The 27577-nt window shown below is 41.5% G+C and overlaps 1 protein-coding gene across 1 annotated transcript; it reads right to left on the reverse strand.

The window, feature by feature from the left end:
• Positions 1-920: 920 nt before the first annotated feature.
• LOC140480207 (interleukin-6-like) lies at positions 921-7495 on the reverse strand. Its single transcript, XM_072574929.1, has 7 exons — positions 7486-7495; positions 5103-5269; positions 4760-4873; positions 3047-3193; positions 2766-2945; positions 1212-1358; positions 921-1106 (listed from the first exon to the last, which is right to left on the reverse strand). Exons 1-7 carry the CDS (start codon positions 7493-7495, stop codon positions 921-923), a joined length of 951 nt encoding a protein of 316 aa, XP_072431030.1.
• Between the last annotated feature and the right edge of the window lie 20082 nt (positions 7496-27577).

The raw sequence follows: 27577 nt of genomic DNA on the forward strand, positions 1-27577 counted from the left end.
TGGAATATCAATATACAGAGCAGTGGGTGTTGATTAATTGAATATATTCAGGCCCGAATTGGAAGGATTACTGATCTACTGGGAGTTAAGAATGAGTGGACAAAAAAAACATGTCATTCAGCCAATGATCTTAGTGAAGAGCTGTGTAGACTTTTGAAACTTTCTAATTTTCATATATTTACACATTTACTGTATGATACTGGATATAATTCTCCAACAAAATCGTTTTAAAAAATAAAATTAAATATTTATTGGTCATATAATTGACATTTCCAACACATGATCTACTGTTTTAAAATATAAACAAAGGAAATAAACACAATAAAAGCGTAAATATTAAATTAACTTCTGAAGTCATTACATAATAAAAACATTCTCAGAAATATTGTTGGATGAATATTTCACACAGTATATTCATAATATAAATAATAATATTGTGAGATACAGAAATATATTAATACTGCATAGATGATTTGAAGAATATGACAAGGGCATGTTTCATGTTTTGGGCAGAGAATTTTCGTCACTTCATTTGAAATAGTTGAGAAAAGGTCTTTGAAGTTGGATTCGCAAATGTGATTTGCACACACTTATAACAATTGTATCAAATGAATAATATTTCTATCTGCAAATTCAGTCTTTATATATTGCATGTTAAGTATCAAAGCCCAGAAGCTTTAACAATAATATTACAAAGCTGATAATTACCGCTTTAACAAAACATTAAATCAAAAATGCTCTAACAAAATCTAAAAACTAAGTCGACAAGAAATATCAATTTTAAATTACGGTAATAGTGCAATGCACTTTTACAACCTATTTAGTTCTTTCACAGAACAACAGTCATCACTTGGTGGATGTGTTTCTGTATGCTATATTGAACTATAACGTTCATACGGTGGGGGCTTTGCTGCTTTAGATCACACTCTTGATTGCGTTCTCATAAAGCGGATGGCTCGGACTGTTCCCTCAATAAATTTAGTGAAGTCCCGAAGGATGACATGCACTGTCACCTGTGTGCTCCAGTCTGAGTTTGACGCCTGGTCTGAGATTGGAACCTCCAGTTCAGCCTGATGCAGATTAGTGATTCCGAACTCAGCCTTTAACTGAAATAAAAGGAAACAGAATAGTTAGGGAGGTGCAATTTCAGTTTTGAGAATATCGACTGACTGTCAGAGGTTGCTTTAGTAACTGTCTCTGTTGGCACTGACCTGGTTCATGATCAGATCAGCCAGATGCTGGGTACTGGATCTCATCCATGTCACTCGGTCATTCGAACTGGAGATGGATGTTTCCACCAATAACAAGAAGGGCTTGTATTTCTGAAGGCCAGACGCAATCGCTTCGAGACAGGTTTGCTGAAGAGAAGGTTTCAGTATATTGAATGTTTTGTACGTTTAATCATCATATTCTCTAACTTCTTATGGTTATGATTAGTATACAAAATATACCCTAAATACAACGTGTATGCATTGTATTATTTTGCCTTCTTAAAAAAACAACTTGGGAAAGTTACATTTTGTTGAGTTATGTTATTAAATATTGTTCATCAGTACAGAGTTTATTGGTGCATAACTTCGACGAATCTTTTACAAAAGACATTATATTTCTTTAGTGGGTCAAACATACATATTGAAACTATTCAGGACACATCATGCAGTTGCACTTTCAGTATTCAGTGACCTTTCCGATGAATGGAGAGTAACTGGTCGTGCCCCTGTGATTTGCACACCTGCCTGACTGGTCGATGAGGCGACCTGCTATTTGCACCAATTAAGAAAACCAGCTCCTCCCGATCAGCTGGAGTGTTTGCAAACGAGACGCGACAGAGAACTGGCAGCCAATTTGTAACATCAGCCGGACATTCAGGGGGCTGTGACCCTGACCTTTCCAGCAGTACAATATCTGCTCTTACCTCTTTCTTACTTTTCATATAATGTGAAAAACGTTTGTAATCTTCATTTCTAATATTAGATGGCTGCTGGTTTTTAATCTTCTAATATTCTTTCCAAATTCTAATGTTTGCACATACGCTGTTTGGCACTGGATAGGATTCTCCAACAAAGTAATTTAAATGAATATTTATTGTTCATTTATTGACGTTCACAATACATGGTCTTAAGATTTGAAACAAACAAGCAAAGCAAATAAATACAATATAATTCATAAATATTAAACTATCTTTTGAAGTCAATGTGTAATAAATATCTTCTCAGAAATATTATTAAATAACATTCCATTCCATATATTCTTAATACAAATAATAATACTACAAGAAACATAAATATATTAGTAATCCATAAATTATATTAATAATATGAAAAGGGGAAATTTTATTGTTTTGGGCAGAGAGATTTCTTCGTTTTGATTTGTAAAAGTTGAGAAACATTTTCATGAAGCTGGAGCCTTAAGTGTGTTTTCCTCCACATGTAACAATTGTATCAAATAAGTGATATTTCATGATGCAAATTCAGTCATTATATTGCACGTTAAGTATCAAAGCCCAAAAGTCTTCACAATAATATAATTACAAAACTAAAAATTTTCACTTTAACAAACCATGTACTCGAAATTGCGATAATAAAATCTAAACACTAAGTTGGCAGGAAACGCCAATATTAAATAACGGTAATAGTGCAGTGCACTTTTACAACCTATTTAGTTCTTTCACAGAACAACAGTCATCCACTTGGTGGATGTGTTTTTGTATCCTATATTGAACTATAACGTTCATACGGTGGGGGTTTTGCTGCTTTAGATCACACTCTTGATTGCGTTCTCATAAAGCGAATGGCTCGGGCTGTTCCCTCAATAAATTTAGTGAAGTCCCGAAGGATGACATGCACTGACACCTGTGTGCTCCAGTCTGAGTTTGACGCCTGGTCTGAGATTGGAACCTCCAGTTCAGCCTGATGCAGATTAGTGATGCCGAACTCAGCCTTTAACTGAAATAAAAGGAAACAGAATAGTTAGGGAGGTGCAATTTCAGTTTTGAGAATATCTACTGTCAGAGGTTGCTTTAGTAACTGTCTCTGTTGGCACTGACCTGGTTCATGATCAGATCAGCCAGGTGCTGGGTACTGGATCTCATCCATGTCACTCGGTCATTCGAACTGGAGATGGATGTTTCCACCAATAACAAGAAGGGCTTGTATTTCTGAAGGCCAGAGGCAATCGCTTCGAGACAGGTTTGCTGAAGAGAAGGTTTCAGGATATTGAATGTTTTGTACTTTTAATCATCATATTCTCTGACTAGTTATGGTTATTAATCATTTATACAAAAAATATACCTTAAATAGTTTATCCAAGTATATGCTTTGTATTATTTTGCCTTCTTAAATAAATAACTTGTGAAAGTTACATTTTGTTGAGTTACGTTATTAAATATCCTTCATCAGCAGAGAGTTTATTGGAGCATCTCCTTACCCGTTGTTTTCTAAGATATATATAGAGACAGAGAAAATGAATAAGACATTCGTACAACTATTCAAGACAGATCATTCACTTTCCCAATTAGTATTCAGTGACCGTTACAATGAATGGGAAGTCACCAGTAGTGGACCTGGGATTCCCACAGGGGCCTGGCTGGTCGATGAGGCGCGTTGCTATTTGTACCAATTGGTAAGACTGGCTCCTCCCTCCCAGCTGGAGTGTTTACAAACAAGAAGCTGTGGAGAACTGGCCCGAGATTTGAATGTCATCTTGAATCTAGAAGCAGCTCCTGTCAGTGGTTAAAAGGGGGATAAACCCGAATCTGATGCTATTGCAGGGGGTCCAGTAGCAAACAGCAACTGCTCACCAACAATTGCCAAATGTCAGTTCGCTGACAGGTAGTTTCAATAGCAGTGTTTACGTTAACAAGGTCAGCTCGGAGACAATTCCAATCCGAATCTGCTGTCTGAAAGAGCCCAGTTTCGATAGTCGGTCGTTAAGTCTAAAACGGTGCAATCTAAAACTGCTCTGCTTTCAGAAGTAAGTTTGGGATGAACTCTTACTGTATGTGTACTTGGAAGCGCGGACTATGAAGACCAGAAAGGAGGAACATTTCCTGTGGCTTAGCCTGGCCAGACCCGCTCCGCAGGAATGGCAGAGAGATTTGTTATTTTCAAACACAGAATGGTGGGATCTTACAGTACAGCGGGTGCGGTGTTTCTCAGATGCCACTGGGGCGAGTAAGACACCCTTCTGCACACAAAAGACGAATCGAAAATATGTCCCATGTGATTTCGAAACTCAGGGCGCACTGAAGGAAGCTTTCCCTTGTGTTTAGTGAGTTGGAAGTTTATCCCACTCTCGGTTAACACCGTGTGAACAATTTCCCCGATTCACTGTTTACTGACCCGCTCTGTTGTGCTGTCTCCTACTGCAGTGTTACCGCCTGGACACCTCTAGGAGGCAGCATTTCATTAGCCCTGAGCAGGAGCTGAGCCCGAGCAAACCTTCAAACCTTTTACAGTTCTCAGGTGATTCACTGGTTTAGTGGGAGCAGGGTTACAAAGGGAGGATGGGGAGGGTGCAGCCAATTTCTAACATCAGCCGGACATTCAGGGGGCTGTAACCCTGACCTTGTGTTTGGGAAGAGGAGGTCTGAGATTATAACTCGCTCTTTCACATGCAATCGATGACAAGACGGGAGAGTGCAGCGACCCGAGCTCCTTCAGATCCCTGCAGACAGCCCCTGACCGACTCGGCCTGCAGGGCAGATGTGCTCGTACTGCCACACTCCCGCTCCCGCTCCCACTCTCACTCTCTCACTCACCTTGTGGAAATTTATCTTTAAGCATCGGTCCTGGGCCCGGATCTGTGGCAGGTCGAAATCGTAGCTCAGCAGCGAGCTCCAGTCTTGTTCACAGAGCGAGAAAAACTCACACACCTACGAGGGTCATACAAGATCACACAATGAGTGTAACCCAGGTCCTGCTCCTTTGTGAAGACGTTGAGCTTCGAGTTCCCAATTCCCCTGAGGCTCAACTCCCCCCCTCCACCCCCAACACCCCCACCCCCTGCTCCGGACACCGAGTCTCCAAGTTTTAGTCCCTACTCCGCAACCACTAGGTTCCCAAAGCGCAGACCCCGCTCTCTGTCTCCAGCCACTGACTGACCTGAATGTTCCGGAGCTCAGCCGCTGTATTCCGGATTTCCATCGCCAGAGGGACGCAGGTTGAGCAGGTCAGAGCTGCTGAAGGCAAACGCACCTCCCTTCCTGAGAGCTCCGTTACAGGGAAAGCAGCGAGCCCTGCAAACAACACCAGGAAAACTTGGCAGGAATCTGCAGGAAAAGAGACAGAACCTCATGAGAAACGAGCACTCCCCCAAACTCTCTCTAAAAGGAGACGTCAGGAGATAACAGGCTGCAAGGATCACTAACATTGGGCAGGTCTCATGTTGAATTGCTCTCCTCCTCACTTTACACAAAGCTCTGAAATGTGTAGCTCTCTTTCCAGCCCTTCTCCACTATTTATTACCATTCCCTACCTTTTGGGGAAATCCCACATTTCTAAAAGATCCTGGTGACGTCACCTTTGCCTGTTACTTCATGGGGTTGCACTGTGCTGAGTGTAGTTGATCTTGCCAGGGGTTCCACTGTCATAGTGTGTCACCCCCGGTTCTCTTACACCACACATCCTCATGTCAGCTCAGCTCCTGTGCAGCCACCCTGTGACGTACATCATCCAGCTACCCACATCTCGAAATACTCCTCTCCCTGCTCTCCGCTTCGCTCTTATTTCTGAATGTTACTTTTTGAGATCTTTTTGTTCTTCATTTGTCTTATTGTCTGTGTACAGAATCATTCACAGTTCAAATGTTTCTATTTTCTTCCAGAGATATTTATGTAATATCCAGAGTTGAGAGAAACACACTTAGTTGGATATACTGTATCTTGTTAAGACTTCTTTCCTTGTGACAAGCCTGAGTTACATGGTTGGAACACATTCATCTTCTCAGAAATACTCTTTCCTTCTAACTTGCACCGTATCCTCCATCTTTTATTCTAAATACACAAGCTTATTGTTCCAATGTCACACCATTCACTTCAATCTTCATTAATGGCTATTCTAATGTATTCTTCGTAACTGTCATTGCATTTCTCTTTTTAGTTCATACTCGATCCTTATTCTTCATGTCTAGGTATCAGTTCAGAGAATGATAGATCCCCTACAGTGTGGAAACAGGCCATTCAGCCCAACAAACTCACACTGACCCTCCAAACAGCATCCCACCAAGACTCATCCCCCTGACTTTGCGCTTTCACACTTCACGTGGCTAACACATCTAACCTGCGCATTGTTGAACACTACGGGCTATTTTGCATGTCCAATTCACCTTATCTGCACAGCATTTGAATGTGGGAGATAACTGATCATTGCAAATCATATCCAAATCATTTATATGCATGACAAAATTGAGGACTTTTCAGCTAAAGCTCACACTACACTCTCCTTAATTCGTCATCTTCTCGAATAGTAATTGATGGCAAGCAAATAAATAAAAGTGTCTCTCCGTGAAAGTGATACCATCATATCTATTGTACCATTTCCTGTGACAAAGTGGAAGAATTCCACTAATTGTGACTGTAAGTTACTCACTCAATGTTTGGGGAAGTCTTGAAAAGAAATGACATTGAGCCTGGGATTTATGGACTTTGGCAGCATAGAAAGAGTGCGTTTGGCCCAATCGTGTCCATGCTGATCTTAAAGCACCTATCACTCTATTCCTATTTTCCATCAAGACGCCATTATCTGCCTTGTTTGGTATAGTGCTTCCAGTATTCATGTAGATACTTCTTAAGCATTGTGATATTTTCATCCTTGATCAGCCTGGAGGCAGTGAATTAGAGACACCCAGCACAAGGATCTGTGGGCCTGCACGCTAAGGTCCCTCTAATCCTCTGTACCTCCTTGGGTCCTACCATGCATTGTGTATTCTCTTTGCCTTGTCAATCCTCCCAAAATGTATTACCTGACACTTTTCAGTTTTCAGTTGCAGTTGCTGTTTTTCTGCACACTTTTCTTCCTACCAAAATGCATTACCTCACACTTTCCCACGTTTGAAGACAGCAGTGTTGGACTGGGGTGTACAAAGTTAAAAATCACACAATGCCAAGTTATAGTCCAACAGGTTTATTTAGAAGCACTAGCTTGCAGAGCACTGCTCCTCCATCAGGTGGTTGTAGAGAATAAGATTGTAAGACACAGAATTTATCGCAAAAGTCTACAATGTGATGTAACTGAAATTATATATTGAAAAAAGACCTGGATTGTTTGTTAAGTCTCTCATTGTTTAGTATGGCCATGTTGGTTTCAGTTCTTTCAGACATATATTGCAAAACTTTTTTAAAAAGTTACATTCTCAAGTGAACTTTAACAATTGGTGATTTGTCAGCCCAGATCATATATTGAAGGTGTTAGCTTCCCTGTGTGAGGCTGTCTATGCCACAATGGTCAGACTGATTGTAATCTAAAAAATGGATTTACAGACTCTTACCTGGATTCATGCTGTTTTTGAGCGAAATCAAATGTAATTTTGCAAGTAGAAATTGACCCCACAAACATATATGTGAATGTGTGTGTGTGGTGTGGGGTGGTGGAGTGGAGTGGGGTTATGAGTGTCTGTGAGAGAGTGTGTGCATATATGTATGAGTGTGAGTGCAAAGTGGTATAGGTCTGTGAGAGGGTGTGTGTGTATGTGTGAGTATATCACAGAGGGTCTGCATGATTGTGTGTGTCCGTAGGAGTGTGTGTGTGACTGTAGGAGTGGGTGTGTTTGTGTGTGTATGTGGATGTCTGTGTGTGTGTATAGTGCAATGGGGTCACTTGCAGTGTGACATGAACCAAAGGTCCTGGTTGAGGCCATCTCCATGCTTAGTGAAATTGGCTATCAGCTTCTGCTCAGCCTCTGCTTGTGGATGTAATGCCAAACAAGTGGGCTGTTTTGTCTTGGATTGTTTCAAGCTTCTTGACTGTTCTTGGTGCTGCACCCAATCAGGCAAGTGTGGAATATTCTATCTTGCTCCTGATTTGTGCCGAGCAGCTGATGAACAGGCTTTGGGAAGTGTGGCGGTGAGCTATTCATTGCAGTATTCCTAGCCACTGAGCTGCCCCAGTAGCTATTGTTTATGGCACGAGTCCAGTTGAGTTTCAGGTCAATGTTGGTAGTGGGGATTTCATTGATGGCAGCATGATTGAATGTCAAGGGGGCAGTGATTAGATTGTCTTGTGTTGGTGATGGTTATAGCTTGGCATTTGTGAAATGGAAATGTTACTTGCTACTTGTCAGCCCAAAGATACCAGTGTCTTCCAATGTGAAGACTGATGCAAAGTACAGGATTCAATTCCTCCAAAATTTCTGTGTTCCCAAGTCATACTTCTCCAGCCTCGCTTTCCAGCAGTCCAATGTCTGTTCTTACCTCTTTCTTACTTTTTTATATAATGTGCAATCTTCATTTCTATTAATAGATGACTGCTGGTTTTTAACGTTCGAATATTATTTCCAAAATCTAATTTTCATATATTTGCACCTGCGCTGATTTGTACTGGATAGAATTCTCTCACAAAGTAATTTAAATAAATAAATATTTATTGTCCATTTATTGACGTTCACAATACATGGTCTGAAGGTTTGAAACAAATAAGCAAAATAAATAAATACAATATAATTCATAAATATTAAACTATCTTTTGAAGTCAATGTGTAATAAATATCTTCTCAGAAATATTATTGGATGAACATTTCATACAATATATTCATAATGTAAATAATAATATTATAAGAAACATAAATATATTAGTAATCCATAAATTATATTAATAATATGAAAAGGGGAAATGTTATTGTTTTGGACAGAGAGGTTTCTTCGTTTTGATTTGTAAAAGTTGAGAAACATTTTCATGAAGCTGGAGCCATAAGTGTGTTTTCCTCCACATGTAACAATTGTATCAAATAAGTGATATTTCATGATGCAAATTCAGTCATTATATTGCACGTTAAGTATCAAAGCCCAAAAGTCTTCACAATAATATTACAAAAATAATAATTTTCCCTTAAACACACCATGTATTCGAAATTGTACAATAAAATCTAAACACTAAGTTGACAGGAAACGCCAATATTAAATAACGTTAATAGTGCAATGCACTTTTACAACCTATTTGGTTCTTTCACAGAACAACAGTCATCCACTTGGTGGATGTGCTTTTGTATCCTATATTGAACTATAACGTTCATACGGTGGGGGTTTTGCTGCTTTAGATCACACTCTTGATTGCGTTCTCATAAAGCGAATGGCTCGGGCTGTTCCCTCAATAAATTTAGTGAAGTCCCGAAGGATGACATGCACTGTCACCTGTGTGCTCCAGTCTGAGTTTGACGCCTGGTCTGAGATTGGAACGTTCAGTTCAGCCTGATGCAGATTAGTGATTCCGAACTCAGCCTTTAACTGAAATAAAAGGAAACAGAATAGTTAGTGAGGTGCAATTTCAGTTTTGAGAATATCTACTGACTGTCAGAGGTTGCTTTAGTAACTGTCTCTGTTGGCACTGACCTGGTTCATGATCAGATCAGCCAGGTGCTGGGTACTGGATCTCATCCATGTCACTCGGTCATTCGAACTGGAGATGGATGTTTCCACCAATAACAAGAAGGGCTTGTATTTCTGAAGGCCAGAGGCAATCGCTTCGAGACAGGTTTGCTGAAGAGAAGGTTTCAGGATATTGAATGTTTTGTACTTTTAACCATCATATTCTCTAACTAGTTATGGTTATTAATCATTTATACAAAAAATAAACCTTAAATAGTTCATCCCAGTATATGCATTGTATTATTTTGCCTTCTTAAATAAATAACTTGTGAAAGTTACATTTTGTTGAGTTACGTAATTAAATATCCTTCATCAGCATAAAGTTTATTGGTGCATCTCCTTACCCGGTGTTTTCTAAGATATATATAGAGACAGAGAAAATGAATAAGACATTCGTACAACTATTCAAGACAGATCATTCACTTTCCCAATTAGTATTCAGTGACCGTTGCAATGAATGGGAAGTCACAAGTAGTGGACCTGGGATTCCCACAGGGGCCTGGCTGGTCGATGAGGCGCGTTGCTATTTGTACCAATTGGTTAGACTGGCTCCTCCCTCCCAGCTGGAGTCTTTACAAACAAGAAGCTATGGAGAACTGGCCCAAGATTTGAAGGGTCAATGTCATCTTGAATCTAGAAGCAGCTCCTGTCAGTGGTTAAAAGGGGGATAAACCCGAATCTGATGCTATTGCAGGGGGTCCAGTAGCAAACAGCAACTGCTCACCAACAATTGCCCAATGTCAGTTCGCTGACAGGTAGTTTCAATAGCAGTGTTTACGTTAACAAGGTCAGCTCGGAGACGATTCCAAATCCGAATCTGCTGTCTGAAAGAGCCCAGTTTCGATAGTCGGTCGTTAAGTCTAAAACGGTGCAATCTAAAACTGCTCTGCTTTCAGAAGTAAGTTTGGGATGAACTCTTACTGTATGTGTACTTGGAAGCGCGGACTATGAAGACCAGAAAGGGGGAACATTTCCTGTGGCTTAGCCTGGCCAGACCCGCTCCGCAGGAATGGCAGAGAGACTTGTTATTTTCAAATACAGAATCGTGGGATCTTACAGTACAGCGGGGGCGGTGTTTTCTCAGATGCCACTGGGGCGAGTAAGACACCCTTCTGTACATAAAAGACGATTCGAAAATATGTCCCATGTGATTTTGAAACTCAGGGCGCACTGAAGGAAGCTTTCCCTTGTGTTTAGTGAGTTGGAAGTTTATCCCACTCTTGGTTAACACCGTGTGAACAATTTCCCCGATTCACTGTTTACTGACCGCTCTGTTGTGCTGTCTCCTACTGCAGTGTTACCGCCTGGACACCTCTAGGAGGCAGCATTTCATTAGCCCTGAGCAGGAGCTGAGCCCGAGCAAACCTTCAAACCTTTTACAGTTCTCAGGTGATTCACTGGTTTAGTGGGAGCAGGGTCACAAAGGGAGGATGGGGAGGGTGCAGCCAATTTCTAACATCAGCCGGACATTCAGGGGGCTGTAACCCTGACCTTGTGTTTGGGAAGAGGAGGTCTGAGATTATAACTCGCTCTTTCACATGCAATCGATGACAAGACGGGAGAGTGCAGCGACCCGAGCTCCTTCAGATCCCTGCAGACAGCCCCTGACCGACTCGGCCTGCAGGGCAGATGTGCTCGTACTGCCACACTCCCGCTCCCGCTCCCACTCTCACTCTCTCACTCACCTTGTGGAAATTTATCTTTAAGCATCGGTCCTGGGCCCGGATCTGTGGCAGGTCGAAATCGTAGCTCAGCAGCGAGCTCCAGTCTTGTTCACAGAGCGAGAAAAACTCACACACCTACGAGGGTCATACAAGATCACACAATGAGTGTAACCCAGGTCCTGCTCCTTTGTGAAGACGTTGAGCTTCGAGTTCCCAATTCCCCTGAGGCTCAACTCCCCCCCTCCACCCCCAACACCCCCACCCCCTGCTCCGGACACCGAGTCTCCAAGTTTCAGTCCCTACTCCGCAACCACTAGGTTCCCAAAGCGCAGACCCCGCTCTCTGTCTCCAGCCACTGACTGACCTGAATGTTCCGGAGCTCAGCCGCTGTATTCCGGATTTCCATCGCCAGAGGGACGCAGGTTGAGCAGGTCAGAGCTGCTGAAGGCAAACGCACCTCCCTTCCTGAGAGCTCCGTTACAGGGAAAGCAGCGAGCCCTGCAAACAACACCAGGAAAACTTGGCAGGAATCTGCAGGAAAAGAGACAGAACCTCATGAGAAACGAGCACTCCCCCAAACTCTCTCTAAAAGGAGACGTCAGGAGATAACAGGCTGCAAGGATCACTAACATTGGGCAGGTCTCATGTTGAATTGCTCTCCTCCTCACTTTACACAAAGCTCTGAAATGTGTAGCTCTCTTTCCAGCCCTTCTCCACTATTTATTACCATTCCCTACCTTTTGGGGAAATCCCACATTTCTAAAAGATCCTGGTGACGTCACCTTTGCCTGTTACTTCATGGGGTTGCACTGTGCTGAGTGTAGTTGATCTTGCCAGGGGTTCCACTGTCATAGTGTGTCACCCCCGGTTCTCTTACACCACACATCCTCATGTCAGCTCAGCTCCTGTGCAGCCACCCTGTGACGTACATCATCCAGCTACCCACATCTCGAAATACTCCTCTCCCTGCTCTCCGCTTCGCTCTTATTTCTGAATGTTACTTTTTGAAATCTTTTTGTTCTTCATTTGTCTTATTGTCTGTGTACAGAATCATTCACAGTTCAAATGTTTCCATTTTCTTCCAGAGATATTTATGTAATATCCAGAGTTGAGAGAAACACATTTAGTTGGATATACTGTATCTTGTCAAGACTTCTTTCCTTGTGACAAGCCTGAGTTACATGGTTGGAACACATTCATCTTCTCAGAAATACTCTTTCCTTCTAACTTGCACCGTATCCTCCATCTTTTATTCTAAATACACAAGCTTATTGTTCCAATGTCACACCATTCACTTCAATCTTCATTAATGGCTATTCTAATGTATTCTTCATAACTGTCATTGCATTTCTCTTTTTAGTTCATACTCGATCCTTATTCTCCATGTCTAGGTATCAGTTCATAGAATGATAGATCCCCTACAGTGTGGAAACAGGCCATTCAGCCCATCAGGCTGACACTGACCCTCTGAAGAGCATCCCATGTAGACTCATTCCCCCTAACCTTGTCCTGTTACTCTGCAATCCCTATGGCTTACACACCTGACCTACACATCATTGAACACCATGGGCAATTTAGCATGGCCGATTCACTGAAACTGCGCATCCTTGGACTGTGGGAGGTAACCGGAGCACCCAATGGAAATGTGCAAACTCCACACTGATAGTTGCCCAAGGGTGGAATTGAACCAATGTCCATGATGCTGTGAGGCAGCAGCGCTAGCCACAGCTGATTTATGATATTTTCCAGGGGTTCTTGTGACTTTGCGTGCATCATCAGCATCACTACAAACTTATGTTCCTGACTCCAATTTTTACCCCTGGAGTATTATCTAATTCACTCAATGTTTGTTCTATTTACAGATTGAATAATTTTGGTGAAAGGCCATTACCTGGTTGTACTCTGATCTTCACATCTTTATTGTCACAGTTCAAAAATATATTAAGTTTTGGTGATAACATGATCAAACATATTTTCATAGCCAATGGAGTATATGCAAGTGTACATTTTTGCAGATTTTTGCTAGGTTAAATATTAAATGTTGATGTTAGTTAAGAGATAAGTATAATTCTCGGCTTCAGAGAAAACTGCAATTCTTTGAACAGTGACATGGAGTAGTTTACAGATGGTCATTGGAAGGTTTAAACAGGTCTGTAATTGATGATCCCAACTGAAAGTTGGTCCTTCAGACAGTGCAGTGTACTCTTGGCATTTTCGAGATTGGCAGCCTAGATAGGGTTATGCAGGAAACAGGCCCTTCAGCTGAACCTGTCTATGCTAACCAGGTTCCTAAACTGAACTTGTCCCAGTTTCCTGCTTTAAACCCAAACCTCTCCAAACCTTTGCTTTCTGTGCATCTGCCCAAAAGTCTTTTACAGACTGTAATCATACCTGGCTCTACCACTTCCGCTGGTGGCTCGATCATTACATTTTCTATGAGGTTCACTGGAGCAATTCTTGAATTTGTTAACTCCTTCTTGGAACTTGGCTTTACAAATACAGATTGAGCTGAACTGTCATGCTCAAGTGAACATGGACAATGTCACCAGATTATTCAACTGAAGGTTTAGTTGGTTTTCATCCAACACTTCAGGAAGGGGTCACAGGACAGTGAGCTGAATGAAGATCAGGCCATTAGCTTCCCTTTTGAAGCCTCTGTTATTAAAGTTCAGTGTAAGGACACAGGCTGACAGAGAATAAATCTGGCCTTTCAGCTTTTTATGTCTCAACTACACATTATTTGATGATGTTGAACATAAAAAAGGATTTAATGATCACTGGAATTTTAAATAATGTGAAGAAAACAGAGTGTAACATTGCTGTGGGGCCATAGGACTTGACGATGTTACCAAGATGGGGTGAAGTGAGAACGCAGAGGTTTGAAAAGTGGCTCAATATCACATATGACATCTAGTTTTACCACTGAAAAATAAAGATTTAGACTTCCAGATTTCCAAGGGAGAAACCTGTCAAAATGTTCCTCCTGCCACATACTGATAGAGGTAACATGCAATGAGTGCCAACTCTCACATCTGACTAATAAGAAGGTCCACAAGAAACTCGCAGATGTGATGAAGGCAGGCAACATAACACATTCCCTTTTCTTACTTAGTCACTTTATCACCGGCATATTGTCCATGCTCACCACTTTAGAGTTGTAGAGTCATATAAACATAAAGCATGGATACAGACCCTTTGGTTCAACTCACCCAAGCTAACCAGGTATCCATTTTCCAGCATTTGCCCCATATCCCTCTAAACCCGTCCTATTCATGTTCCCATCCAGATGCCTTTTAACTGTTGTAATTGTACCAGTCTCCACCACATCCTCTGGCAGCTCATTCTACACATTCACCATCCTCTGTGTGAAAACGTTTCCCATTATGTCCTGTTTAAATCTTTACCCTCTCACCTTAAATCTATGCCCTCTAGTTTTGAACTCTCACATACTGAGGAAAAGACCTTGCCTATTTACCCTATTCATGCTCTTCATGATTTTTTATAAACCTGTATCAGCACACCCGTAAGCTTCCGAAGCTGCAGGGAAAATAGCGCTAGACTATTCAACCTCTCCCTATAGTTCAAATCCTCCAAGCCTGGCAGCATGCTTGTAAATCTTTTCTGAAACCCTTTCAAGTTTCACAACATCCCTCTTAAAGGAGGGAGAGCAGAATTGCTCGCAATATTGCAACAGTGGCTGAACCAATGTTGTGTACGGCTGTAAAAAGACCCCTCACCTATTACACTCAATATGCTGACGAATAAAGGGAAGCATACCAAACACTACCCTATCTACTTGCGGTTCAACTTTCAAGGAGCTGTGAACCTGCACTCCGAGGTGTCTTTGCTCACCAACACTCCCCAGGACCTTACCATTAAGTATTTAAGTCCTGTCCTGATTCACCTTTCCAAAATACAGCCCCTCACATTTATTGAAATTAAACTCCATCGCCCACTCCTTGATCCATTGGCCCATCTAATCTAGATCCCATTGCACTCTGAGGTAACCATCTTCGTTGGTCATTACACCTCCAATTTTAGTGTCTTCTTCAAATTTACTAACCACACCTCTGATGTTCACATCCAAATCATTTATATATATTAAAAATAGAGGGTTGTTCAGCTAAAACCCACACCACACTCTTATTAAAACAGACATAAGTTAAGGAACTTTCAGCGTGTGTTGTCTTCTTCTTTGAATAGTAATTGATGCAAACAACTAAATAAAACTGTTTCTCCATTAGAGTGATCCCATCATACCTCTTGTATTATTACTTGTAACTAAATAGAAGCATTCACCTAATTGTGACTGTAAGTTATTCTCTTAATGTTTGGGGAAATCTTGAAAAGAAATGACATTGAGCCTTGGATTCACAAATTTGACAGAATAGAAAGTGGACCTTTGGCCCATCATGTCCATGTCGGTTGTAACGCACCTATCTACTCTCTTCCCATTTTCTAGCACTAGGCCATTGTATACCTTGTACATTATAGTGCTTCCAGTAATCAGATAAATATTTTTTAAATATTATGTTATTTCCAACCTTGACCATCCTGGAGGCAGTGAATTAGAGACACCCAACAAAAGGATCTATGGACCTGCACACTAAGGTCCCTCTAGTCCTTTGTACTTCCTAGAGTCCTACCATGGATTGTGTACTCTCTTTGCCCTGTCAATCCTCCCAAAATGCATCAGCTGACACTTTTCAGCATTAAATTCCTGTTGTTATTTTTATGTCCATATTGCTTCCTACCAAAGTGCATGACCTCACACTTTCCCACATTGTGTTGCCTCTTCTACTTCTTTCCCCATTCTCCTCATGTCCAAGCCCTTCTGTGGCCTCCCTGCTACTTCAACACTACCTGTCCTTCCAATTATATTTGAGTCATCTGCAAACTTAGCAACTATTCTCTTTGTTCCATTATTCAGATTGCTGATATATAATATGAACAGTTCTCCGAACAGTGAGCCCAATAGAAGTCCCCATTCCTCAGCTGCCATCCTGAAAAAAAAACCCTTTATACCTATTCACTGTCTAATTCCAGTCAGGTAATCCTATTTCTACGCCAGTACATTGGCCCTAACACCTTGGGTACTTATCTTATTTGACAGCTTTGTGTGTGGCAGCTTGTCAAATGCCTTCTGGAAATCCAAATAGGTTGAATCCACCATTTCTCCTTTATCCAAGTTGCTCATTATCTCCTTAAAGAAATCTTCCAAATTTGTCAGGCATGACCTCCCCTTCACAAAGCTGGGTTGACTCAACCCTATTTTACATGCATTTCCAAGAACTCTGCAATCGAATCCCTAATAATGGACTCAAAAATTGTACCAATGGCCTAGGTCAGAGTAATCAGTGAAGTTTTCCTTCTTGTACCTCCCTTCCTTCTTCAACAGAGCTGTTACATTAGCCATTTTCCAGTGTTTTGGGACCCTTCCTGACTCAAGTGTTTCCTCAGAGATTACCATCAATGCCTCTACAATCTCCCCAACTAACTCATTCAGAACCCAAGGTTGTCCATCCAGTCTGGTTGATCAGAAATTATAGCTTTCCCAGTTTCTTCTCTGTAGTGACAGCCACTACTGTCACCTTTGGCTCTTGATACTGTTCAAGTCCAGTTTATTTTGAATCATTAGCGTGATGTGGACATCGCTGTGCTGGCCAGTATTTATTCCCTGACCCTCGATGATCTTGAGAATTTGGTGTTGAACTGCCTTCTTGAACCACTGCAATACACCTGCTGTCAGTTGACACACAATGTCTTAGGGAGAGTATTCCAGGATGTGAATGCAGTGACAGTGAAAGAATGGCGATATATTTCCAAGTCAGGATGGTGAGTAGTTTGGAGGTGAAGGTGAAGCTGGTGGTGTTCACATGCATCTGCGGCCCTTGTCCCTCTCGGTGGAAATGGTTGTGTGTTTAGAAGATGCAGTTTGATGATCTCTGTTGAATTTCTGCAGTGCATGGTAGAGATTGCTGCTACTGTACATTGGTGATAAAGGGAGTGGATGCTTGTGGATGTAATGCCAATCAAGCCGGCTGCTTTGTCTTGGATGGTTTTAAGCTTCTTGACTGTTGTTGGAGCTGCACCCAGTCAGGCAAGTGTGGAGTACTCTATGATCTCCTGATTTGTGCCTTGAGGCTGATGAACAGACTTTGGGAAGTGGGGAGGTGAATTCCTCATTGCAGTGTTCCTAGCCTCTGACCTGCTCCAGTAGCTACTGATTTTATGTTGCGAGTCCAGATGAGTTTCAGGTCAATGTTGATTCCCATTTTGCTAATAGTGGGGATTTCAGTGATGGTAGTGTGATTGAATGTCAAGGCGCCGTGGTTAGAATGTCTCTTACTGGTAATAGTTATAGCCTTGCATTTGTGAAATGGAAATGTTACTTGCCCCTTGTCAGCCAAAAGATTCCAATGTCTTCTATCATGAAGACTGATGCTAAAATACGTATTCAGTTGCTCCGCCATTTCTTTGATCCCTATTTGTACCTCTCCAGCCTTGTTTTCCAGCAGTTCAATGTCTGCTCTTACCTCTTTCTTACCTTTTTACATAACATGAAAAACACTTGCAATCTTCTTTCCTATTACCAGCTAGATTACATCTTGTATCTGGTTTTGTATTGCTTTGTTCTCATGTATCGGTTTTTAATCTTCTCATGTTCTTTACAAATTCCAATTTTTTAATATTTACACATATATCCAGTTTGGCACTGGATAAAATTCTCTTGCAGTCATTTTAATAAATACATATTTATTGTTCATTTATTGACTTTTACAATACTGAAGTTTCGAAACAAGTAAGCAAAGTAGGTAAATACAATATAGTTCATAAATATTATCTTTTGAAGTTAACATTTAATGAATATATTCTCAGAAATATTAGTGGATGAATATTTCATACAATACATTCCTCATATAAATAAAAATATTACAAGAAACATAAATATATTAATAATCCATAAGTTACACTAAGAATGTGACAAGGGGAAATTTTATTCTTTTGGGCAGAGAGGTTTCGTCACTTGATTTGTAAAAGTTGAGAAACATTTTAATGAAGATGGAGCCTTAAGTGTGATTTGCTCACACATGTAACAATTTTATCAAATAAATGATATTTTATTATGCCAATTTAGTCTTTATATTGCATGTTAAGTATCAAAGCCCAAAAGATTTCACAATAATATTACAAAGCTGATAATTACCATTTTAACAAACAATGTAATCAAACATGGTATAACAAAATCTAAAAACTAAGTAAACAAGAAACACCAATTTTAAATTACGGTAATGTGAAGTGCACTTTTGCGGCCCAGTCAGTTAGAGTCATGGAGATGTACAGCATGGAAACAGACCCTTCGGTCCAACCCATCCATGCCGACCAGATATCCCAACCCAATCTAGTCCCACCTGCCAGCACCCGGCCCATATCCCTCCAAACCCTTCCTATTTACATACCCATCCAAATGCCTCTTAAATGTCACAATTGTACCAGCCTCCACCTCTTCCTCCGGCAGCTCATTCCATACACGTACCACCCTCTGCGTGAAAACGTTGCCCCTTAGGTCTCTTTTATATCTTTCCCCTCTCACCCTAAACCTATGCCCTCTAGTTCTGCACTCCCCAATCCCAGGGAAAAGAATTTGTCTATTTATCACATCCATGCCCCTCATTATTTTGTAAACCTCTATAAGGTCACCTCTCAGCATCCAACGCTGCAGGGAAAACAGCCCCAGCCTGTTCAGCCTCTCCCTGTAGCTCAGCTCCTCCAATCCTGCAACATCCTTGTAAATTGTTTCTGAACCCCTTCAGGTTTCACAACATCTTTCCGATAGGAAGGAGACCAGAATTGCATGCAATATTCCAACAGTGGCCTAACCAATGTTCTGTACAGCCTCAACATGACCTCCCCAGTCCTGTACTCAATACTCTGACCAATAAAGGAAAGCATACCAAACGCCTTCTTCACTATCCTATCTACGTGCGACTTCACTTTCAAGGAGCTATGAACCTGCACTCCAAGGTCTCTTTGTTCAGTAACACTCCCTAGGAACTTACCATTAAGTGTATAAGTCCTGCTAAGATTTGCTTTCCCAAAATGCAACACCTCGCATTTATCTGAATTAAACCCCAGCTGCCACTTCACTGCCCATTGGCCCATCTGGTCCAGATCCTGTTGTAATCTGAGGTAACCCTCTTCACTGTCCACTACACCTCCAATTTTGGTGTCATCTGCAAACTTACTAATTGTATCTCTTATGCTCGCATCCAAATCATTTATGTAAATGACAAAAAAATAGAGAGCCCAGCACCGATCCTTGTGGCACTCCACTGGTCACAGACTTCCAGTCTGAAAAACACCCCTCCACCACCACCACCCTCTGTCTTCTACCTTTGAGCCAGTTCTGCATCCAAATGGCTGGTTCTCCCTGTATTCCATGAGATCTAATCTTGCTCATCAGTCTCCCATGGGGAACCTTGTCGAACGCCTTACTGAAGTCCATATAGATCACATCTTCTTTGTTACTTCTTCAAAAAACTTAATCAAGTTTGTGAGACATGATTTCCCACACACAAAGCCATGTTGACTATCTCGAATCAATCCTTGCCTTTCCAAATACATGTACATCCTGTCCCTCAGGATTCCCTCCAACAACTTGCCCAGTGCTGAGGTCAGGCTCACCGGTCTATAGTTCCCTGGCTTGTTTTTACCACCCTTTTACAGAACAACAGTCATCCACCTGGTTTTGTTTGTATCCTGTGTTGAATTTAACATTCATACGGTGGGGGTTTTGCTTCTTTAGACCACACTCATGATTGCATTCTCATAAAGCAGATGGCTCGGGCTGTTCCCTCAATAAATTTAGTGAAGTCCCGAAGGATGACATGCACTGTCACCTGTGTGCTCCAGTCTGAGTTTGACGGCTGGTCTAAGATTGGAACCTCCAGTTCAGCCTGATGCAGATTAGTGATGCCGAACTCAGCCTTTAACTGAAATAAAAGGAAACAGAATAGTTAGTGAGGTGCAATTTCAGTTTTGAGAATATCGACTGACTGTCAGAGGTTGCTTTAGTAACTGTCTCTGTTGGCACTGACCTGGTTCATGATCAAATCAGCCTGGTGCTGGGTACTGGATCTCATCCATGTCACTCGGTCATTCGAACTGGAGATGGATGTTTCCACCAATAACAAGAAGGGCTTGTATTTCTGAAGGCCAGAGGCAATCGCTTCAAGAGAGGTTTGCTGATGAGCAGGTTTCAGTATATTGAATGTTTTGTACTTTTAATCATCATATTCTCTAACTAGTTATGGTTATGATTCATTTATCTTAAATGATATGTCCAAATAGGTGCATTGTAATATCAAATAACTTGAGACAGTTACATTTTGTTAAGTTATGTTATTAAATATGCTTCATCAGCATAGAGTTTAGTGGTGCATACCCTCGCCCGTTGCTTTCTGAGACATAATATGGAGTAAATCAATAGTGTTAAAACTATACAAGACAGATCATTCACTTTCCCAATTAGTATTCAGTGACCGTTGCAATGAATGGGAAGTCACCAGTAGTGGACCTGGGATTCCCACAGGGGCCTGGCTGGTCGATGAGGCCCGTTGCTATTTGTACCAATTGGTTAGACTGGCTCCTCCCTCCCAGCTGGAGTCTTTACAAACAAGAAGCTGTGGAGAACTGGCCCGAGATTTGAAGGGTCAATGTCATTTTGAATCTAGAAGCAGCTCCTGCCAGTGGTTAAAAGGGGGATAAACCCGAATCTGATGCTATTGCAGGGGCAAATAGCAGCTGCTCACCAACAATTGCCAAATGTCAGTTCGCTGACAGGTTGTTTCAATAGCAGTGTTTACGTTAACAAGGTCAGCTCGGAGACAATTCCAAATCCGAATCTGCTGTCTGAAAGAGCCCAGTTTCGATAGTCGGTCGTTAAGTCTAAAACGGTGCAATCTAAAACTGCTCTGCTTTCAGAAGTAAGTTTGGGATGAACTCTTACTGTATGTGTACTTGGAAGCGCGGACTATGAAGACCAGAAAGGGGGAACTTTTCCTGTGGCTTAGCCTGGCCAGACCCGCTCCGCAGGAATGGCAGAGAGACTTGTTATTTTCAAACACAGAATGGTGGGATATGACAGTACAGCGGGGGCGGTGTTTATCAGATGCCACTGGGGCGAGTAAGACACCCTTCTGTACATAAAAGACGATTCGAAAATATGTCCCATGTGATTTTGAAACTCGGGGCGCACTGGAGGAAGCTTTCCCTTGTGTTTAGTGAGTTGGAAGTTTATCCCACTCTTGGTTAACACCGTGTGAACAATTTCCCCGATTCACTGTTTACTGACCGCTCTGTTGTGCTGTCTCCTACTGCAGTGTTACCGCCTGGACACCTCTAGGAGGCAGCATTTCATTAGCCCTGAGCAGGAGCTGAGCCCGAGCAAACCTTCAAACCTTTGACAGTTCTCAGGTGATTCACTGGTTTAGTGGGAGCAGGGTTACAAAGGGAGGATGGGGAGGGTGCAGCCAATTTCTAACATCAGCCGGACATTCAGGGGGCTGTAACCCTGACCTTGTGTTTGGGAAGAGGAGATCTGAGATTATAACTCGCTCTGACCTGGTAAAGCTTTATTCAACAATTAGGATTCCTGTCCTTCACACTTTGCTGAGGATTGACCAATTCGTTTCCCTAAAGTTTAACCGCACTTCGAGAATTGCGGAACATGCGCTTAAAGAGTGATGGTCGCCTGAGCGGAGCGTTTCAGGAAAAGCTACTGAAAAAGCTGAATGTTCCCCATTTCCTGATGTCGTGAAGGGCTTTGATTGTTGATAAAGGAAAGGGATCAGTGAGCCTGCTGAATAAACAGCCGGTTAAAGGTTTACTGCGGTCTTGACACCTCCAAGGCTGTCACAAAGGATAGACTTTGATAAAAGTGAGGCCTAATCCATCAGAGTAACTGTTTCATTGCAAAACTACTTTAAAACATAAACTGAAGAGTCTTGTCCCATCAGTTCCATCCCCTTTTGGAATTAATAGCCTGCATTTGTTTCATTCTTTTCACCAGTTCTGGCATGCTCCACAAAAAAAATCAATCCATTTGAAATGCAGTCACTGTTACAATGTTCGAGATGCAGAGCAATATTCCATAGCAGCACTACGATTATGACCAGATTCATGCTAGTTTCACTTCTGCCGATTGCACTTTATCTTGCCAGGAATTTAACTGTCATCGTGCGTCACCCCCGTCAGTCTAACGCCACACATCCCTCATGTCAGCTTTTGGTCGTCTGCAGCCACCGCTGAGAGTGTGGTGCTGGAAAAGCACAACAGGTCAGGCAGCTTCCGAGGAGCAGGAGAAGCTTTCGGGGATAAGACCTTCATCAGGAATGAGGCTTGTGGGCCGTGGGTGGGGGGCGAGTTTGCACTGAGGGATAAATGGGAGGAGGGTGGAGCTGGCGGAAGGTACCTGGGAATGTAATAGGTAGAGCGGATAGGTGGGCAAGACACAGGTCAAGTGGGCAAGACACAGGTCAAGTGGGCAGGTGAAGGTTGAGAGTGTGGTGCTGGAAAAGCACAGCAGATCAGGCAGCGTCCTGCTCCTCCTATGCCTCCTGACCTGCTGTGCTTTTCCAGCACCACACTCTTGATTCTAATCTCCAGCATCTGCAGTACTCACTTTCGGCTAGTGACATGGGATATTTTACAGATGCACATTGGATGGGGTAAACTGGCCTGTGACTTACTATCCCATCTGAAGGTTGGTACTTGAGACAGCATAGTATCCTCTTGGGACTGTGATAGAATGTCAGCCGAGATAGAGTCATGTAGCATGGAAATAGGCCCTTTTGAACTAGTCCTATCTGCCCGTGTTTAGCCCTTATTTCTCTAAATCTCGCCTATCCACATACCTGTCCAAATGTTTTTTTTAAATATTGTAATAGTGCCCACCTTTACCACTTACTCTGGCAGCTCAATCCATATGTGCACCATCATCTGTCTGAAAAAGTTGTACCTCTGGTCCCTTTTAAACCTTTTTCCTCTCATCTTAAACCTATGCTCTCTAATTTTGGACTCCGCTACACTGGGAAAAAGACCTTGACAATTCACTTTATCTATGCTCCTCATGATTTTATAAACCTCTATAAGGTCCCCCCTCCGCCTTCTATGCTCCAGTGTCTTGTATAGTAGTAACATGACATCCCAACCGCTGTACTCAATGATCTGACCAATCTTGTGCCCAAATCTCTGAAGTCTGGCTTGAACCGACAATGCTCTGATTAGAAGCAGCACTGCTACAAATAAGTGACAACATGCACCTTAAGAACAGGTTGGCATGTTGTAGTCATAACAAAAGGTCATTTTTGATGCATGGAACTCACCCTGAGCTCCCGTAACTAATGCCCAATCTGTACATACAAAGTTCTCTCTCTCTCTCTTTCCTTCCTCTTGCATCTGAATAGTCAGACTGCCAAAACCAAACCAAAGCTGAGGTTAACTGTGCTAGGAGAACTGGCCACTCCCCTTTCATTGCACAAGTGTTTTTATTAAATGTGAATGCCTTTTGCCTGAGGCTTTATTTGGTACTTGTGGCTTTATTGTCTGATTCTGTTAGCTAGAATCAAACGGGCCTTAAAACCCTTCAAACTTAGAGTTTTTGGATGCTGTGCCTTTTATGACCTCTCTGAAAAAAAGCGAAGGACAACATAACCTTGTTAAAGGAGCAGCGTCATGACAACGTAACGCTTGAAATTCTAAATCAAGTTACTCATCTTCATTCTGGCCAAAGCTGTTCACTGTCTACAAGGCATGGATTAGGAATGTGATGAAATACTCTCCACTTGCCTGAAAAGCACAGCTCCAACTCAAGAAGCTTGACACTATTCAGGACAAAATATCTCATTCATCACCTTCAATATTCACTCCCCTCATCCCCACACAACATGCCCAAACAAGGAGAAAGGATCAGTGGGCGGCACAGTGTCTCACAGTAACAGGGATCCGGGTCCAATTCCAGCCTTGGGTGACTGTCTGTGCAGAGTTTGCACATTCTCCCCATGTCTGCGTGGGTTCTCTCTGGGTGTGCTGGTGTCCTCACACAGTCCAAAGATGTGCAGATTAGGTGAATTGGCCATGCTAAATTGTGCATCGTGCTCAGGGATATGTAGGTTAGATGCATTAGTGAGGGGAAATGTAAAAGTAGTAGGGTAGAGGAATGGGTCTGGATAGGATACTTATTGGAGGATTGGTGTGGACTTGTTGGACTAAAATGGCCTGTTTCCGCACTGTAGGGATTCTATGATACAATGAATTAAGACCAGCCTTCACAAAGGCAAAACTCCATGTTAGCATGCATCAATCATGTACTGGGTGTCCAATGTTTTTTTTGTACAGTGAGGTAACCAAAGCCAGGTTACTACTAGGGTAACCAAAGCTGCACTTCACAGATGTTTCCAAGTAAGAAATGAAGATCCAGTATGTCGATTATTACATATGGGAATCTCTAGTTTTTTACAGAAGAATATGGCAACACCTGTTAAAGGGTAGTGAGCAACAGCATGATGATTGTGGATGCAGGAGGTTGTCTACTGGTATCAATGTAGAAAATAGCACATAAGGAAACTTGACAGCTTCACATGAGGTACTTGTGACAATGCTTACCTCTTTGGGCATCAGCAGAGTTGGTCATATGAATCATCCCTTCAGAAATACATTCATTTGCTACATCAGTATTGTCTTTCGTAGTTAGAAGGCTGTGGAAAATTGTACTTTCATATTTGCATCAAAGAAGTGAGAAAGTGATTTGCTGTGACATGAAATGGACTCATAACCACATTCTCACACAAGGCAGTAATTGCTTAATATGAGTAATCTTGCCATAGGCTTTCCATTAATTGTTGTGCAAAAACCTTTTTGTAATTTTCCTGTAAAATAATTTGCATTTCATTTTCCTTCATTCCACAGAATAATAAATCAAATATATTCCTTTCCCAGTCCTCAACAAGTAGAAAAAGGAGAGATGAATATTCAGATCGATGAAAATTGTTTTTTTGTGAACCGTATAGCACAGGAACAGGCCCTTTGGTTCACCAAGTCTGTGCTGAACATGATTCTATTCGAAACGAATTCCATCTGCCTGTATATAGTATGTATCCCTCTATCATTGTTGTACGCAAATGCACTCAGCAAGGGTTTTTTAAAAATGTAGCACATAATCCACTTAAACAATATGATGTATTGCTCTCATAGGGACTTGGCTACTACCTATAAATGGCAGCCAAAACTTCCAGGACATAATATTTTCAGAAAAGGATAGGGATACTGAAAAGATTCTAGATTAGAGTGGTGCTGGAAAAGCACAGCAGTTCAGGCAGCATCCAAGGAGCAGGAAAATCAAAATTTCAGGCAAAATCCCTTCATCAGGAAACTGAAAAGGACGAGCAGCAATATATCCAAAGGCAAAATCACAAGAAGTTATGAAGTAAGATTGAACAGAAAGTGAAAGTACAAGAGATAAAACTGTGCTAAATCCTTTCCTGAGAGGACATAGTTTATCTTCTGAGGAAAGATTTGACAGTTTGTGTCCATATCCATTGTAGTTTAAAAGAATAAGAGATTAATTTATTGAAACATAATGGATCCGGAGGAAGCATTACAGGGTAGATGCTGGACGAATAATTCCCCCTGTGGAATAAATGAGAACCAGGAGACAGGATAAATATAAGGGGCCTCCCATCTGTAATGGAGATTAGGAGAATTAATTCTCAGAGGGTTTGGAACTCTCAACCCCAGACAGCATTAGGGGCAAGGTCATTAAATATTTTTAAGACAGAGATAGTTTTTTGATGAGCAAGATAGCCAAAGACTATCAGGGTAACTAGAGAAATGGATTTGAGGCCATAATAAACCAAGACCTTACATAATGTGAGAGCAGGCTTGTTGGGGAACATACTTCTGCTTCGCATTCTTGTTTGTAAATGCTGTTTCTTTGTGTGCAAATCAGTGGGTGACACTTCTCCCTCAGTCTCAGAAGATTATATTTTCAGCCATTACTCTAGAATTGAAGGATAATCCCGATTTGGGCTAATACAGTGCTGTCCTACTGGATGTGTTGTTGAGAGAGAAGCATAAACCTTGGTATTCAGTCATATTTGGATGTCCTTATGCATAAATCACAAAGGTTCACAAGCAGATATAGCAAACTATTACAAAGGCAAGTGATATGTTAGCCTCGAATGGAAGTTTTGGAATATAATGTAAGAAAGTCTCTCTGTGATTATGAAGGAATTTGGTGAGACATCTCAATAATACTGTGCACTGTTTTGAGATGGAGTCTTCTGGACTTAGTCCATAGCAGAGCAAATCTATTAGCATTCCCTCAGAATATAACAAACAACGTGTTTAAAAGGCAACCAATAGCTTTAGTATGTTTGAATTTCCAGAAGGCAGCCATTAAGGTGCCATACAAAAATTACTAAAGCAAACCAGAATTCATGGTATGGGACTAAAATATTAGCATGAACATGAGGTTGGTCAACTAACTGTAAAAATATACTGTAAGTGATGGAGTGCTAAAAGTTTCGTGTTGGAGCTGCAATTCTCTACAATTAACGTTAATTATGTGGATGAAGAGACCAAGTATATGGAGGAAAAAAAAATTGCCGCTGATACAAGGATAACTAGGAAAGCAGTTTTGACAAGGCTACAAATAGTCTGCAAATACATTTGGAGAAGTAAAGAAAGTAGGGAGAAAATTTGCAAATGGATTATACTGTCGAAATGTTTTAGCTTGACAGGAAGAACAGAAAAGCAATATCATATTTAAATGTTGAGAGTCTGCAGAATGCTAGAGTACAAAGAGATCTGGGAGTCACAGAAGGTTAGCCTTTATTGCAAGAGTGATACAGCATAAACATAAGGATATTTTGCTGCAAATTATATAGCTTGCACCTAGACTACCGTGTACAATGTTGGTCTCCTTTCTTAGATAAGGATATGCTCACATTGAAGGGAGTTAACTATTGAACAGTTGGGCAATAATCATTGAAGTTTAGAAGAATGAGAATTTGTTTGCTTTTGAAAAAGAAACAACTTTCTGTGAGAGCTTGACTGGGCAGATCCTGAGAGAATGGTTCCCTTTTTGGTGAATATAGAAGAAAGGGACCAGTTTGATCTGAACAAGGTTCCCCATTTAAAAGGGAAATCTGGAGGGACTTTATTTTTCGGTGAGTAGTTAATCTTTGGAATAGCAACGGATAGAGCAGTGCATGTTGGATAATTATATATATTCAGGGTTGAATTACACAGATTACTGATCTACTCGGAGTTAACT

The sequence above is a fragment of the Chiloscyllium punctatum genome, chromosome 8 (genome assembly GCF_047496795.1).
Source record: "Chiloscyllium punctatum isolate Juve2018m chromosome 8, sChiPun1.3, whole genome shotgun sequence".
Lineage (NCBI taxonomy): Eukaryota > Metazoa > Chordata > Chondrichthyes > Orectolobiformes > Hemiscylliidae > Chiloscyllium > Chiloscyllium punctatum.

Coding starts and splice junctions, on each gene's coding strand:
- LOC140480207 (XM_072574929.1), bottom strand. Junction 2,946..3,046: donor CTGATCTGATCATGAACCAG/GTCAGTGCCAAC, acceptor CTTTTATTTCAG/TTAAAGGCTGAGTTCGGCAT. Junction 1,359..2,765: donor TTATGAGAACGCAATCAAGA/GTGTGATCTAAA, acceptor CCTTCTCTTCAG/CAAACCTGTCTCGAAGCGAT.